The 17014-nt window shown below is 38.9% G+C and overlaps 1 protein-coding gene across 1 annotated transcript in view; it reads right to left on the reverse strand.

Annotated features, from left to right (window-relative positions):
* The window catches only part of CPB2 (carboxypeptidase B2), a 50594-nt gene that overhangs the window by 9001 nt on the left and 24579 nt on the right, over nucleotides 1–17014 (reverse strand). The window contains exons 6-8 of the mRNA XM_046664078.1: nucleotides 15455–15559; nucleotides 5728–5838; nucleotides 3137–3230 (exon numbers count right to left, since the gene is read on the reverse strand). Coding sequence (XP_046520034.1) covers nucleotides 3137–3230; nucleotides 5728–5838; nucleotides 15455–15559 — 310 coding nt within the window. The remainder of the gene's footprint in view (nucleotides 1–3136; nucleotides 3231–5727; nucleotides 5839–15454; nucleotides 15560–17014) is intronic.

Below are 17014 nucleotides of genomic sequence, written 5' to 3' on the forward strand. Positions count from 1 at the left end.
ACCTTTGAATACAACCGGCCTCTTTTTCCTGACACATAGTTCTAGAGAACAGAGACTATATATTGGAGGTAGAGGTGAGGGAGGACATAAAAGAGTTGAGGAGAGAGGTTATATCCTAATATGAGTGCTCAGACCAGAGCTGTACAATAGAAATATAATGCAAATAATCAATTTAAAAAAAGAAATAGGTAAAACTAATTTTAATAATATAACTTATCTAAGCCAATATGTACAAAATATTTTTATTTCCGATGCAAACAATACAAAAATTATTCATGAGGTCTTTTTACTTTTTTCACACTAAGTCTTTGAAATCTGGTGTGCATTTTACACTCACTGCACATCTCAATTCAGACAAGCCACATTGCAAGTGCCCAATGGCCACATGTGGCTACTGGCTACTATAGTGGACAGCACAGCTTCAGATTCTCATTCTGTGACTCTCATTCTAGTGATTTCAAGCATTTTGGTGGGAAGAGCCAGGCAGAGTCAGGAAACTTGAGTTTGAGACTCTGCTTTGCCATTAAGCAGGCGTGTTCATCTTTTAATGATGAGTATGATGAAGGGCCAGTTACTTCATCTCTCTCTCAGCCTGCGGCACTTCATCTATACCAGGAGGTAGATGGTCTACCAGGTCCCTTCAAGCTCAAGCCTTCTTTGATCCATAGGCATGGAATCAAAAAATATCTGGAATAGGCGAATTCATAGAGAAAAAGGTAGATTAGAAATTGCCAGGGGCTGGGGCAAGTGGGGAATGAGGAGATAATACAAAGTTTCTGTATGAGATGATTAAAAGTTTTGGAAATGGGGGCCAGCCCAGTGGCAGAGTGACTAAGTTCGCATGCTCTGCTTCGGCAGCCCAGGGTGCAAAGGTTCGGATCCCGGGCGTGGACCCAGCACTGCCTGTCAAGCCATGCTGTGGTGACATCCCACCTAAAATAGAGGAGGATTGGCACAGGTGTTAGCTCAGCAACAATCTTCCTCAGGCAAAAAGAGGAAGATTGGCAACAGATGTTAGCTCAGCAACAATCTTCCTCACACACACACACCCACACACACACAAAAGTTTTGGAAATGGATATTAGTGATGGTTGCACAAGGCTTTGAATATACTTAATGCTGCTGAATTGTACATTTTTAAAGTAGTTAAAATGGCAAATTTTATGTTACATTTATTTTACCACAATAAAAAGATAATTTTAAAAAAACACCCTAGTCTCATAGGAAAAGGAATACAGGATTTTCCACTGTATAACAGTTGCAAAAACTTTGTAGTTTAACTTAACATTTCAGAAAATGAATGGAGCTTATCTTAGGAAGTTTGAGACCAGAGGTCCTCACAAAACACCCCCTGTTAAGGACTGAATTTTGTCGTCCCCAAATTCACATGCCAAAACCCTAACCTACAATGTGCTATATTTGCACATAGGGCCTTTAAGGAGGTAATTAAGGTTTAATGAAGTTACAAAGGTGGAGCCCTGCTCTAATATGGTTGGTGGCCTTCTAAGAAGAGAGTGAGACAACAGGGATGCATGCACACAGAGAAAAGACCGTGTGAGGACACAACGAGAGGTGGCCATCTGCAAGCCAAGGAGACAGCCTCAGGAGTCACCCACCCTTGTAACACCTTGATCTTGGACTTCTAGTCTCCAGAACTGCAAGAGATAAATTTCTCCTGTTTAAGCCACCCAGTCTGTGCTATTTTGTTATGGCAGCCCTACCCAATGAAGATACCCCCACTTGCCCCTCTCATTCCCAGCTCCAACACACACACACACACACACACACATACAGGCGCACTATTTTAATACAGAGGAAGGGTAAAATGAACATAAAATGAATAAGTAGGCTTGATATGTCACTTCCTGTTAATAAGTGAGGTGCTCTTTTAGATCCCTTACAAAGTCTCACAAAGGCACGTGTAGTTATAGGGACAAGGAAGAGATAGGATTGAGTTCTTTCTCACTGGCTTGCTTACATAGTACTGAAGAGATGCTGGGGCACTTGGTAAAACAAGAGTCCTCACAATTACTTCTTTTATCTGGAATTCTCTCTTGTCTGTAAGCTTGCTGCTTCTGTTTCTGTTTTTAACTCTTGTGATAAGTAATAACAGCGCCATGCCTGAGAGGGTCCTGCCATATTGCTTGATGGCAATAGCAATATATTTTGACTACGTGGCTGTTCAAATTAGGTAACACTGGCTTCACCATGAAAATCAAGTAAAATAGAGCACCAAAAGAGCTTGAAGATAAAATAAGTTCCAAAAGGGAACTCATAACTGAAGAGTGATGGTCAGACAGAGAAGAATTTCCATAAATTTGTAGTCAGTCAGCTGGCTTCATATCCCAGCTCTGGTAATTCCTAGCTCTGTGCTCTCCAGCAAGGGACTTAGCCTTTTAAAGTCTGGGTTTCTCCATCCATGATATATAGATAACGGAATCATCTATAGTTTTGGAATTGTTTAGTTTTGTTTTGCAGCTGTTTCCTAAATATAGTAACTATGAAATATAATGGGAGGGAGGAGAGTGAACTAACACCCACCTACCTGAGAGCAGACAACGTTCTTGAACGCCCAAATCAGTATTCACTGAGTCCCTTAACTCATTCAAATCAGAGAATGATAAATTTCCACGGTGCTAGACATAAATTGATCTTTGTGATAATCATGAAAGAAACAACTTAAGTAACTGAATAGTGAACACAAAGGAAAATGTTTTCAAACACTCTAGAAGTAAACATTGACCTATGCAATTGAAAATGAGAGGAGCTCACCCAGCTCTGGTCTTTGATATCCTAATGAGGAATGTTATTTATTTATGAAAATAAGAAATGTAGCAGTCACTTCCTTATTATTCTAGAAAAATTAAATTTTGGAATTTTGAAGCTAGAAAGGACCTTAAAGAACTGGTCCAACTTGCTTCTTTTAAAGATATGGGAATGGCAGGCAGGAAAGGTTAAGGTGATTTGTTGACTCTAGTCAACATTCATAGCATTACATTTAACTAAAAGTTATTATTTAAATTATTTCCTGATTCAGACAGGCCTCCCCTCTAATTAGTTTGAATTAATGGCCTTTCTTTATGGGTATCACCTTTTTAATGAAGATACAAGGCTATAAATAAAGCAGACCACCTACCACACCAGTGTTTGGAAGCAAAGTTCCTGTTCAGGTCTGTTCCAATGCAAGGGTTGTTTCCATGAAAAGAACGGTTCTTTCTCCACATTCGATTCTAAATAAACAAAATAAAGATAACCAGAGTGGCCATGTTTTTGGTTAAGTTGCCAACATTATGTTTCTCTCCTCAACTCCATCACTTCCGTTTGTCATCACAACATTCCTTTCACACAGTCTCTGTTTCTATCCGGGTCTCAACTGGGTCCACTCAAACTGTTTTATTTTGAACGAAATGAAATGGTAATATCTGATGAGTTTTGATCTATAGAAATAAGAATTTCATTTGGTTTGCTAGGCTGCTTACTGACCTTCTTGTTTGGTCTTGTTCCCTTTAAATCAATTTTATGCATCATCATTTTCATTTCCTTCTATAAAAGTAAAATAACTATTTCAAATCAAATTAAAACTATGAGTCATGAGTTTCTTTTTTTCTAATTGAAATATATTTGACATATAACTGCGTAAATTTAAGATGTACAATATATTGATTTGGTATATTTATATATTGTGATATGATTGCCATTGTAGTGATAGTTGGCACTTCTATCACATCACATAATTATTATTTCTTTTTTGTGGTGGGAATAATTAAGATCAAGTCTCTCAGCAAGCTTGATGATTATAACACAAAATTGTTGGGTCATGAGTTTCAAGGCTCTGAATTCAACACTCTCATTTAAAAGTTACAGGATGTAGAGCTGTGAAGACTCCTCGCCCGGTAGCTCCTTTGATTGTACTGATTCGACTCTGATTTTTAAACATAGAGCAAATATCCCACTGGGTTCTTGGGGCAAACTGGGAGTTTGATCATGTAAACAGTTGCATGGACTTTGTTTGAGTCCTGGGATTCAGATGATGTGGCACCTTTTCCCCTACTCTCACCGACTCTTCAGCCAAGCCTCCAGTCTGCTTCTAATCCCAGGCCTGTGGTTTGGTAGCGAGACAGTTGTTCTGGAGAACTCAGGTCTCAAACTGCAGGGACTAACTGGCAGAGTTGTGACACAAAGGACAGTTGGGGAGTAGGAATATCTAAAGGGTGGCTGAACTCCACTGTGATTCAGGTGACGGCATAAATTTATTTTAATATCAATCTATAAACATGACCATTTACTGAACACCAAACTTGTGTTAGGTACTATGCTAGGTACTTCTCATTAACTTAGTTCAGGATTTGCCCATTCTCACCTACAAATTTTTGTTCACAGTATTCTTCTCACCTGACATGACTTTTTCATCATTCTTCTTCACCATTCCCATCTCTTCTGCTTAAATTACCTCCTATGTGAAATAATTCCTGTATAATTCCACATGTTTCTAATCATTGAAATTATTTTCATTCCCCTTAGTATTTGTTTGTGCTACTCAAGTAGGTTTTTCAGAACTTTATATACTCAATTATGTTCTTATGTGTTTCTCATTAAATCAGAAAGGACTGTACTTCATATTGCTTGAGTAATTTTACATGAATCATGATGTCGATGGACTAGAAATACCATTGATAATGGTTTCCAGTATGGAGGAGACTAACCACGGTACTCATACTATGTTCATGATTGAGTTAAAGGGGACTCAGGTTTAAATGTGCATATTGCTTAGAATGCAATTCTGTTGAATGTCTCCTCAGTTTGAATGCTGTTCTAACTCTTGCAATTCATGATTTTACAAATCAAAATGCTACTCAAATGATTCCTAGTAAGAATGAATAGATCTAGGTATTCTTCACCAATGGTCGCTAGCATCACGAAAAGAGATACAACTAGACATTGTGCGCATCCTGTTGTGAGAACATACTACCCCGATGAAGCAGTCTTTCCAAAAAAGTCTAACCTGAATCTGATTAAGCTTCTAGAATCCAAATATCAAGTTTCAGAAAACACAGAGGACAGAGGAACATGTTGAACTGCAACATGACAATGCAATTAGTAAATCCGGACAACGGGAAACTCTTTTCTTCAATGAAAAAATTGCAAGGAGAAAAAGCAGAAGAGAAAGAGCAAGACGGAGGGTGAATCTATGGATTAAAATAAAATTAAAAGATATATAAACCAGTCTCAACATATTAGTGTTATTTGGACCCTTAATCAAAGAGATAAACTTTTAAAAAAGTTATGATACAATTGGAAAGTTAAATACTGATTGGACATTTTATATTATTAAGTAATTATTGTTAATTTTTAGGTATAATTGTATTTTGGGTTTTTTTTTTAAAGCCCTCTATTAGAGATGCATCCTGAAATGTTTACCAATGACATGATGTGGTGTCAGAGATTTGCTTCAAAATAATATAGGTAAGGTAGAAATGGGAAGGGGATATAGATGAAAAAAGATTGACCATGAATTGATTGTTGTTGAAGCTTGTCATGAGTACACAGACGTTTACTATGCAATTATTTCCACTCATATATATTTGAATTTTTCCATAATAAGAATTTTCAAAATATTTTTTTTCATAATAAAACCACTGTGCCGGGATCCAGGATTCTATGAATAATACAGCCTGTGTATCTGTATCCCCAAAGCCGATGTGTTTTGTTTTCTCAACCTTCACTTACCTTTTTCCATGTAAAGTCATAACCATCCACATTAACCACTGGCATAACATAGAAATCCATGTGCCTCAAAAGATCGGAATACTGGTTTTCTTTCCCATGGGAGTGAGTTACCTACAAATTAAACCAAGTATGTTTAATAATGTATCTTTCTTCTTTTTTTAATGTGCTTGACCGTGGCTACAGCATCAGATAGTGGGATTAATATTGGATAAAGCATCAGGAGATTTTTTTTTTTTTTTTTTGCTGGGAAGTGTTTCCCCTGAGCTAACATCTGTCGCCAGTCTCCCTCATTTCTTTTTCCCTTCCCCAAAGCCCCAATACATAGTTGTATACATTCTAGTTGTAGGTGCTTCCAGTTCTTCTATGTGAAATGTTGCCACAGTATGGCTACTGACAGACAAGTGACATGATTCCGGGCCTGGAACCAAACCCAAGCAGCTGAAGTGGAGTGCACCAAACTTTAACCACTAGGCCATCAGGGCCAGCTCAATAATATATCTTTTAAATCTTTCTAAGCTTAGTCTGTTTCTTTTCTCTTTTGGGGGGTTGGGGGGTAGCGGGAAAGATTAGCCCTGAGCTAACATCTGCTGCCAATCCTCCTCTTTTTGCTGAAGAAGGCTGGCCCTGAGCTAAAATCTGTGCCCATCCCCCTCCACACTACACGTGGGATGCCTGCCACAGCGTGGCTCAACAAGCAGTGCACAAGTCTGCACCCAGGATCCGAACCGGCAAACCCTGGGCCACCAAACGGGAATGCAGGAACCCAACCACTAAGCCACAGGCCGGCCCATGTTTCTTTTCTTTTTAATTGAGATATAATTGACATATAATATTATGCTAGTTTCGGATATGTAACAATGTTTTGATATTAGTATATATTGTGAAGTGATCACCACATAAGTAGTTAACATCCATCTAGTTAATATCAACTAAACTTAGCCTGTTTCTTTTGTGCATTTTTCTTTTTTAAAAAAGTCATTTGGCATATTTAGATTTGCAGATTTGACTTTCAGGAAAAGTATTAATTCCTCAAAAAGTCTTAACTTAGGGTGCTATGCTGCCAGGTGGTGGTGAATGCCTTGAACATTGGACAAACGATCTCCCCATTTAATGGAGCAGAAAATAGCACCATACATTTTCTAAAACTTCCTTCAAGAAAGAAAAAGAACTCTTTATTAAAGCCATAAAGTCCACTACAAAGATTTAAGGAAACAAAAACCTAGATACAGTTTTGCTCCTTTTTCAATAATCTATATCAATCAGAGCTTAAATGAAATTTATCTTATGCCCAGACATGGCTAGATTAGACTGGCAACATTGTTTTTATAAATTGTGAGCTAAATTTTTGCTAGAATTGAGCGTGTTTCCTGAGCATCAGGTCATTTGGCTTTAAAATCAGTGGTAGGTTTTCCTAAGTCCTGGCCCTGAGTTTCCTAATCGGCATCATCTGACACTGCTCTTCTCTGCTTTAGACCCCAGCTAAGGGTCACGTATTTCAACCTGGTCCAAGGACATCCAAATTCTGATGACTGAGAAGTTCACCACAAAAGGAGCAAATACAGAGGCAGGAGACCCACAAAGACAAACTTCCACTGGTTAAATCGTTTCACCTAGGACTAAGCTTTGGTACAAAATCTTCATTTGTGGCCACCATGCTCCACGTTAATTTGTGGATTAATTTACAATTATTCGCTGCTTTAAACTTTGCTCAAAAGACTTCGTCAAGAAATATTTTGTCATTGACAAAAAAAGTCTTTTAAATCTTACCTTTGCTGTGGCTAAAACTTTACCATATTTTTCTTCAAATATTTAAAATATTATATCCACATTTCCCTAGAACAATCATGAATCGTGGTAAAATTCTTTGCCATGGAATAAAAGAAAGCAAAAGTACAAGTTGTTTTTTAAGCTCCTATGAGTCAGAAATAAAAGCTTACTGAGAAGCAAGCAAATTTTGTAGAATGAGAGGACCAATCTTTTAAATAGTTGAGCAACTAGTTAAATATATTTTTAAGCTACATTTGTAAATTTATGTTGGAGTCATTTTTCAATAAAAATGTAGCATTCATTATCAGAAAAAGATTAGGAGATCTTATTTCCTTTAAAATAACAAAGCATTTATCTTTTTCATTTCTAGTGTGTTTCCCGAACTTTTGATAGATGTGGCATGGTAGGTTTCTTTGTCCTTTTCACCCTCTTTACTTCCTTCCTACCGTTACCAATGGTTGTGGGACTCTTTCAGAAAAAAGTTAGGCTCTGAGAGATGATCAATGTTACCCCCAGAATTTCTTATCTAATAAGCAGGACTCAAGCAGAAGGAGTGGGTGAGGCCTGACCTGTAGCCTGTATTCTGTGCCAAGCCCTACCCTCATGCAGGGCTGCAGGTGAAATCCCAGAGGAAGGAGTGCCTATTTTTTTTAACAGCTTAATTGAGATATAATTCACATCCCAGAAAATTCACCTCTTTAATGTGTATAGTTCAGTGGATTTTATATTCACAGAGTTCTACAGCCATCACCACTAACGGATTGCAGAACATTTTCATCTCCTCACCACCAAAAAAAAAAAATGTCACCCATTAGGAATGACTCCCTTTCTCCCTTTTCCTACTTCCCCCAGCCTCTGGCAACCACTAATCAATTTCCGTCTATGTGGATTTGCCCATTCTGGATACTTCATATAAATGGAATCATAAAGTATGTGGCCTTTCATGTTTGGCTTCTATCACTTAGCATGTTTTCAAGATTCATCCATGTTGTAGTGTGAATCAGTACTTCATTCCTTTTCATTGCTGAACAATATTCCATTGTAAGGATATACCACATTTTGTTTGTCCATTCATAAACTGATGGACACTTAGATTGTTTTCACTTTTAAACTATTATGAATAATGTTGCTATGAACACTTGTAAACATATGTGTTCAATTCTCTTGGCTACATACCTAGGAGTAGAATTTCTGGGTCATATGATAACTCTTGAGGAAGCAACAAACTGTTTTCCAAAATGGCTGTACCATTTTACAATCCCAACAGCAATGGGGATGAGAGTTTCACATCCTTACCAACACTTATTATCTATCTATCTTTTTTTTTTTTTATTTTAGCTGTCTTGGTGGGTCTAAAGTGGTGTCTCATTGTAGTTTTGATATGCATTTCCCTAATGACTAATGATGTTGAGTATCTTTTCATGTACTTATTGGCTATTTGTATACCTTCTTTTGAGAACTATCTTTTCAGATGTTTTGCCTATTTTCAAATTGGATTATTTGTCTTTTTATTGTTTATTTGTAAAAGTTCTTTACATATTTTGGATACAAGTCCCTTATTATATATATGATTTGCAAAAGTTTTCTCCCATTTTGTGGGTTGTCTTTCACTTTCTTGATCATGTCCTTGGAAAGCACAAAGGTTTTTTAAAATTTTGATAAAGTCTTATTTATCTCTTCTTTTGTCATTTGTGCTTTTGGTGTCATGTCTAATAAATCATTGCCTAATCCAAAGTCACAAAGATTTACTACTTCTATGTAAAGATTTACTTTCCTCTAAGAATTTTATAATTTTAGCTTTTCAATTCAGGTGTCTGATCCATTTTGAGTCAATATTTGTATATGATGTGAGGTAGGCGTCCAACTTTATTCTTTCGCATATGGATCTCTAGTTGTTCCAGTAGGGGACCACTTTTTTGATCCTGCACAAAGGTGCCATCTGGACTAGTGGTGGGGCTGTTTAGGTGCACATTTAAAGGAGATGAGGATCCAAAGTGTAGCCGCCCCTGACGCAGGAAGGGTTAATAATCACTGGAAAAGCCTTGCCAACAAACTCTGACCCGGAGGTGAGAAGGCTGGTCAGCCAATGACGGGTAAGACCTCCAGGGGGAGGCAACATAAGCCAGGCGCGGTTTCCTGGGGGCACAGATGGAGACACGATATCGGGAGCAGGAGGGGCCCTTGCCTAGGAGGCCTTGCCTGCTCTGAGATAAAAATATACAAGCACAGCAAAAACATGATAATATCAAAACAAAGGCTGAGGGAGGGTTCCTTGACAAATCACTAAGAATTCTTGGCATCCGCTAATTACATTGTCCAGAACACCTGTGTATGTTTAACAGCTGTAAGCTGTGTATATATTGAAACACTGGTTATAATAAACTCAGAGTGGCCATCAGCCCTCTCCGCATCTATCCTGGTGTGTACACTGGATCGCGACACCGACACAGAACAAGTGGAAATTGTTGACAATCTAAGGAGCAACAGCAGGATGACATCAGGACCTCAGGGGACAGGCCTAGAAAGAGGAAGGATAGAGGAAAACCATGCATTAGGAGACTTCTCAATGTCTTTAAGAGGAGATGTGGACATTGATGGAAGGGTGACCTGAATGGATCTGTTTGGTAACGTTACAGCATCCTTGGGACTTTGGGTATTTTCCTGATTGGCTAAGGGTAAGATTGGGTTTTACTTGGTAACTGGGCAAACCTGTGTTCCTTTCCAGGCATTGCGGGAATTAACGGCAGGGTTACATAGATACAGAGAAATCCAAGACATATTCTTAATTAACTTTATGAATAATGTTATTACTTATTAAAATATTTCAGATTTGACATTTATCCAGTGATTTATACTTCAAAAGCATACAATCTAGATATCTAATCATGTCACTGAAGTAATGCAACCTCTAAAATTCTATAAGCCTTGTAATTCTGACTTAGTATCTCAACTGTGTTTAAAGATATGACTTCTTAAAATAACATTTCAACCAAGTTGAATACGTTCATGAATCTAATAATTCTCCACTATTAATTTGTGGGCTCTCCAAGCATGTGTCATCCAATGAGTTTTCCCAGTACTCTATAAATGTATGTGCAGTTATGGTTTTATGTCTAGCAAATCAATCACTCTTAATGAGGTAGGTGGCTGAAGAAATTATGCCTGACACGCAAAAGACAATAAGAAATATTCACTGAAGAAATGATTTAACAACAAGATAAATAACAATTAAAATCACTGTCCTACTATAAAAAGACAGGAAGAAAGATGAGGATAGAGGGTGCCAGAGGCACAAGAGTGAGTGGGCAATTAGAGGGTGGCAGATAAAGGCTTGACTGATTTCTATCAGCTGGGCCTGTGGCAGATGATTACTCAGCCCTCTTTGCCTGGGATACGTGAAAGCTTTGCCTTTATTATGGTCCTAAACAACAACAACAACCATATCTACAACAAATTAACAAATAACCATTTGACAAAGAATTAGTACATAAAATCATATAAGACACTATGAATGGAAGATTTTAAGACAAACTGTTACTCTCAATACCATTAGAAATAGCAAAGGGCTGTAAGTCCCAGTTTTTACTCTAATCTCTGCATATGCATGTATAATTCAGACCTCATCCAATGGTGATAAAGTATTTAGCTGAATGGACGGTACCGTTTAGGTACTCTGGACCACAGAGTTGTATTTCACCCTAAACCTGCAGCATTGATTTAAATTTCAAATATAACAAGGGGATGCTGAGCACCAATTATGTGGACCAAATAATACACTGGGTTATGGAAACAAAAAGAAAATGACTTCAGGGATCATTGTTGCCCTTGAAAAGCTAATGAAAGTGTTAAGTTTGAAAGGAAAGAGCAACAATTCAATGTTATGAGTAGGATAATAAAGTCAGGATGTACAAAGTGTCTCAGAAGGATAGTGAATTCTATGGGGTGTTTGGTGTTGGAACTCTTGAAAAGCATATCAAAGGGGTAAGAAAATCAGGATACAGGTGAATGGGTGGTTTGTGATGGGACTCCAGCTAGTTAGTGAAGAAAGAGATTCCTGGAAAGTTGTTGATAAATTAGAAGGAAGTAGATATATCCAAGGAATGGATATCTACTAAAGGGAAAAAAAGCATACATAGCACGTGTGAGGAATGAGAAAAGTAGAAGGAAAGGAAATTTAGAAATCAAATTGGTAAGCAGTTCCTCTTGTCTTTGCTTGTCGCTGTCCCTGGCCATATTCTGGATTCAAGGATCAGGGACAGAATTATTTTTGAGATCCACAGGCTAGCCATGGGAAAAATGTACCGAAATAGAGTTGAGGTTAGGTTTAGTAATGTAGAGTTCAAGGGGCCGAGAAGATGATTCTTTAGATGAGTCTCACGTATGGACTTTGAATTCACTTAGAATGATGGCTAGAGCTGGAAAGGAATAAAGAACCATGAGCCAGGTTCTAGGGAATTATCTGGAGGACAATAGATGACAGTAATAAGAAAAGGTGGTTCAACCAGATCAGATCATGAGTTTTGGCGGAGAGGAAGAGCAATGGCACTATTAGGACAGGAGAACATTGATCCTCCTCTTGGTTCCCTGGCACGTGGAGATATGAAGGGACGAGCAGCCTGTCTACTGGATGGAGCTGTTTGTTATGAAGCAGTGTCCTTCACAAGTCACATGTCAGCTAAGATAAGGAGCAGCAGAATGAATACTGTGGAGACCCTGAGGTTGTAGAATGTCAACTTTGTGTGCAATTAAATGAAAATTCTCAAGGCGAGTTCAGAGGAAGGTCAGCACTGAGAAAAGCCGGTTGGCAGACAAAGTACTGAGCAAGGTATGCTGGTCAACCCACGTTCACTGGGCTCCTAAAATGTGCCAGATCCTGTGCTGGATTTGGCCTTAGTGACGCAGTGATACACAAGTCAGCCTCAGCCCCTGACTTTGTAAAAGCAGAAGAAATCTAAATCTGGCCTCCAGAGGATGAATGAAAGGCACAGAGAGAAATGATTGCCTCATGCTCCCAAAAGTGTAGAGTAATGGGTTTCCCACAGCTGAGACTGAACTATAAAATTTTTAAAACCCTTATTGAGCTGGAGAAGGGAGTGAAAGATTGGGAGATAATAGGAAATAAATATATTGGTCCCTGCCCCACCCCTCCTCTGGTTCCTGGCACAAGCTCCTAAAACCCTTGTAATTTCCTAAGTGATAAGAGCACTAGGAGCATTTTTGGTTGTTGTTCTAATATTTGGTCTTTGACTCTGGTTCCTGACACTGAGTTCCTACATCCTTTGTAATTTCCTGGGTGATAGCGGTGTCTTTTGTTCTAGTGAGGTGACTCTGGGTGGACTCCTGGATGGGGGCTGGTCACCAAAAAGACCAAGTCATGATGAGAAGCTTGGAAATTTCAGCCCCATCCCCTATCTTGCAGGAAGGGGAGAGGGCTTGGAAATTAAGGTGATGACCCATCATGCCTACATGATGAAGCCTCTGGAAAAATCCCAAAGGTACAGAGTTCAGGGAGCCTTCAGGTTGCTGAACACATGGAGGTACTGGGAGGGTGTCATGCCTGGAGAGGGCATGGAAGGTCCATGCCCCTTCCCACATACCTTGATTTATGCATCTCTTTCATCTGGATGTTCATCTGTATCCTTTGTCATATCTTTCTTTTTTAAAGATTGGCGCCTGAGCTAACAACTGTTGCCAATCTTTATTTTTCTTTTTTCTTCTTCTTCTCCCCAAAGCCCCTCAGTACATAGTTGTATATTTTAGTTGTGAGTGCCTCTGGTTGTGCCATGTGGGACGCCACCTCAGCATGGCTTGATGAGCAGTGCCATGTCCATGCCCAGGATCCGAACCGGCGAAACCCTGGGCTGCTGAAGCAGAGCATGCGAACTTAACCACTCGGTACAGGACCGGCCCCTGTCATATCTTTTTGTAATAAACTGTTTCTCTGAGTTCTGTGAGCCACTCTAGCAAATTAACTGAACCCGAGGAGAGGGTCATAGGAACTTCCTATTTAAAACTCATTGGTCAGAAGCACAGATTACAACCTGCACTTTTAATTGGCATCTGAAGTTGGGGAGGGGCAGTCTTGTGGGACTGAGCCCTTAACCTGTGGGATCTGACGCTATCTCCAGGTAGATAGTGTTAGAATTGAGGACACTCAATTGTAAGACACCCAGCTGGTGTCACGGAATTGCTTGACGTGGGGAAAACCCCCACACATCTGGTGTTAGAAGTGTTGTGAGTGTGGTAGGAGTGAGAAAGTAAAGGAAAAACACAGGAGAAGTGTAGGTTTTATTTACAGAGACTTAAAAGCTAAGACTTCAATTCATCTTTGGGTCCTTTACTTTTTGAACTTAAAATCTACCCACATGAATTTTTTTAAAGCTAAATATTTTACTTTATTTTTCTTCCTACAGTTGTTTGAACCATTGTGAAAATCAGATGATCCGGATAAGTTTTAGGCAGGCAAGAATGGAGCTTCTTAAATGTCCTTTAAAAAGAGCTTGTTGACTATGTTACCTCGGGCTACAAAAATCAGGCTCACATTGCTGGGTCAGAATACCTGACTGCAAGGTTCTTGAGCTCTTCCTTGTTTCCCTTTGTGTCTCCAAAGTCTGCAACCTCATCAGCAATTTATAAATACTTGTGCAATAAATGACTTAATCTTACAAAGATTTAGCGAGTAGGTGGGGTAGAGGGTAACGTGTAATAGGAAGGAAAGATGTCAGAGTACGGAGGACAACAATAGGGACAACTTCACCAAGATGAATCAGAGTCAATATGAATTGGAGTTTCTTTCTGGCCCTTTTCAGATTCAGTGACAGAATGAGAAATAAATGTTCTTTCTCTCTTTCTTTGCACATTTCTCTCTTCACTAACTGCTACTCCCTTTATTGTCTAAAATGAATAAAACTACCCAACTTGGGGAAGGTTCCAGATCATCAAATGACTGGGCTGTGTTAAGGATCTGGTGTTTGGCAACTTTTCAGTAGGCTCAGGGATACTGCAGCTCCCCTTGATGGGGAAGAGAAGATGGGAAAGCAAATGAAGGTAGGTGAAGACGTATTTGTCCAGACCAAGCAGAGGCAGAAATATCTTTACCTTTGATGAACCTCTTTGGTTAAGACAGATCAATCTAAGTAGCAATCTCTTAATTTCCTAACTCATCTCTTTTGTGTTTATCTCTTTTGTATTATTGTTGTCCCTGTGAATATAGAACGTGTATTCACAGGGACAACTATAACCATTATCAGAAGGACACATATTTTAAGTTATTTTTCCAGTGGCAATTGTTCTTTGTTTAAATCAGTGTAGAGGACATATATGCCCATTTTATAGGATCAAAAGCATAATTTTTACTGTTTCCTTTTATTATGGATGTTTATAGTCATCATAATTTTTACTTTTATGACATACTCTTTGTCTTATATATGGATTTTTTGATGCGAAGGCCTTCTTCTGGGACAAAAACCCCTATTATGACATATGGGAAAATATGATCTTCTCTGTAATGTTGTACTTTATGTTCTGTTTCCAAGGGCAGAACATGGCAAAAGATGTTTAGATAATTCAAATCAACGGAAAAAGAATAATTGGGACTCAATTTAGATGATTACTTCGGTTCTTTCTTCTACTCGAAAAACATATTACAATTGTATACTATTTCTTAATTATTTTCCAGTGCTTAGCCCCAGCCAGAAAAGTAGGAAGGAAAAGGTTGACAATCTTTATGGTGATTTAAAAGCTCAAAGTCATGGTTCTCAAACTTAATATGCATAAAAGTCACCTTGGAAGCTTGTGAAAATTGTAGATTCCCAAGCCGCACTTCAAGAGAGTTTAAGTCAAGAATTCTAAGATGTGACCTGGGAAAATGCATTTTAATAAACAGCCCAGCTGATTCTGACACAGGTGGTCTTGGGCCACATGTTAGGAAACTACAGCTTAAGAGAACATGAACACTTACGTAGCCTGTGAACCACAAACAGAATGCAGGAGAGATCCATTCTCTGGCATGGATTCCACAGTCAATCCACATGGCATGCTTGGCTGTTTGTTCTTTTCTAGAAATCTGCTCAAAGAAAACAAAAAACAATAACAAGAAGCCTCAGGACATTAACTTTCATTTATATAGTGCTTATATTTAACCCTTTTAACAAATCTATGAAATAAGCATTATTCTCTGCCTTCCTTTAGGAATTCTCAAGGGAAATTAAAAACCATTGAAACTAGAAGGTACTACCTAAGGTCACATAGCTGGTGAGAGTCAGGACTGAGATCTAAAGCCAGGGCTCTTCATTTAAAGCTCTTTTTCTTCCCCAGCAATTACCTAGTCATACCAGAGCTGCGTATGGAAGTGTGGAAGTAGAGACCAGAGAACTAGTACTTTAGGTCATATCTTCACACTTCAGTTAGAATTAAATGGGTCTGTGTTGGGTGGGCAGCTTTCTGCGGGATGTGTGGAACAGAGAAAGTCTTGGGAAAGGAAAGCCAGTGGTGCCAAAGATAAACTTGGACTCCCTCAACATTTTCCCCAGGGTGCACACTTTCTATGTGCACTCAGACTATTTCCCCATTGCACGCAGAAAGAAGCACGTTCTAACTTTACACAAACTTATTCCCAACAGATCCGGGAACAGAGGCCTTGTTCTGATGCTCGGGATGGGGAGCTAGTGTAACCTGCCAACTCTCTGCAATAAGAGCTCCCAATCTTTCCTCGATAATGGACTTTGTTATCTTCAGAAGAGTTTTCAAAAACACCTCCAAATGAAATGAATCATAGTTCATTTGCTCTTAAGAGTTAGCTGCAACACAACTTTAGCATTTGGAGGGAAGGGAGAAGAGCGTTGGGGTTATGTGGGGTTGAAATTCCAAAATAAGAAAAAGAGAGAGTGAAATTTTATATTGTCACCTATACCACTTAGGGAGGTTTTTCTTAACTAACTCGGAGCTAGTGATATCCGAAGAGAAAGCAAGTGAGAAAGTCAAATGGCATTGGCTGCAAATTGAACAAAGAAGAGAACTACCTGGCTGATTTAACCTACTCAGTTTAAAAGAAAATCCTGAGTTGTCTGGACTAGATGCCTTGCTCAACTTTCTGTCCAACTGTGCTGAGCAAATCTCTCGGTATGGGTCCTGACAGTGGAAAGATAGAGGAACCCAAGAGACTCGCATTATGTGCACATCCTTGATCAAGTAAGAGTGGGACTAAAGCATGCAGGAAGCGTGATTTTCCAACATGGACATCTAGGTCCAGAAACACAAGTTCCGAAGAGTACACACAACAAGGCTGAAAGCAAATGTTATGGGCGGGTATGTCACGATTACATGCATCCAATCTGATTTGCCAACTCAGCCGCTAAGAGGACCCAATGTTTTGTGTGTCTGCCTTGAGTTTTCATTGCAAATTCTTGCCAGAACAGATTAAAACCCAGAAATCCTGACTCAAAATCTTATCTTTGGGTGACTGAAGGGGTCCATCTATCCTAATTTAGATAATATTGGGAAACTATGTGTAAATTAAATG

Source organism: Equus quagga, chromosome 6 (genome assembly GCF_021613505.1).
Source record: "Equus quagga isolate Etosha38 chromosome 6, UCLA_HA_Equagga_1.0, whole genome shotgun sequence".
NCBI classification, from domain to species: Eukaryota; Metazoa; Chordata; class Mammalia; order Perissodactyla; family Equidae; genus Equus; species Equus quagga.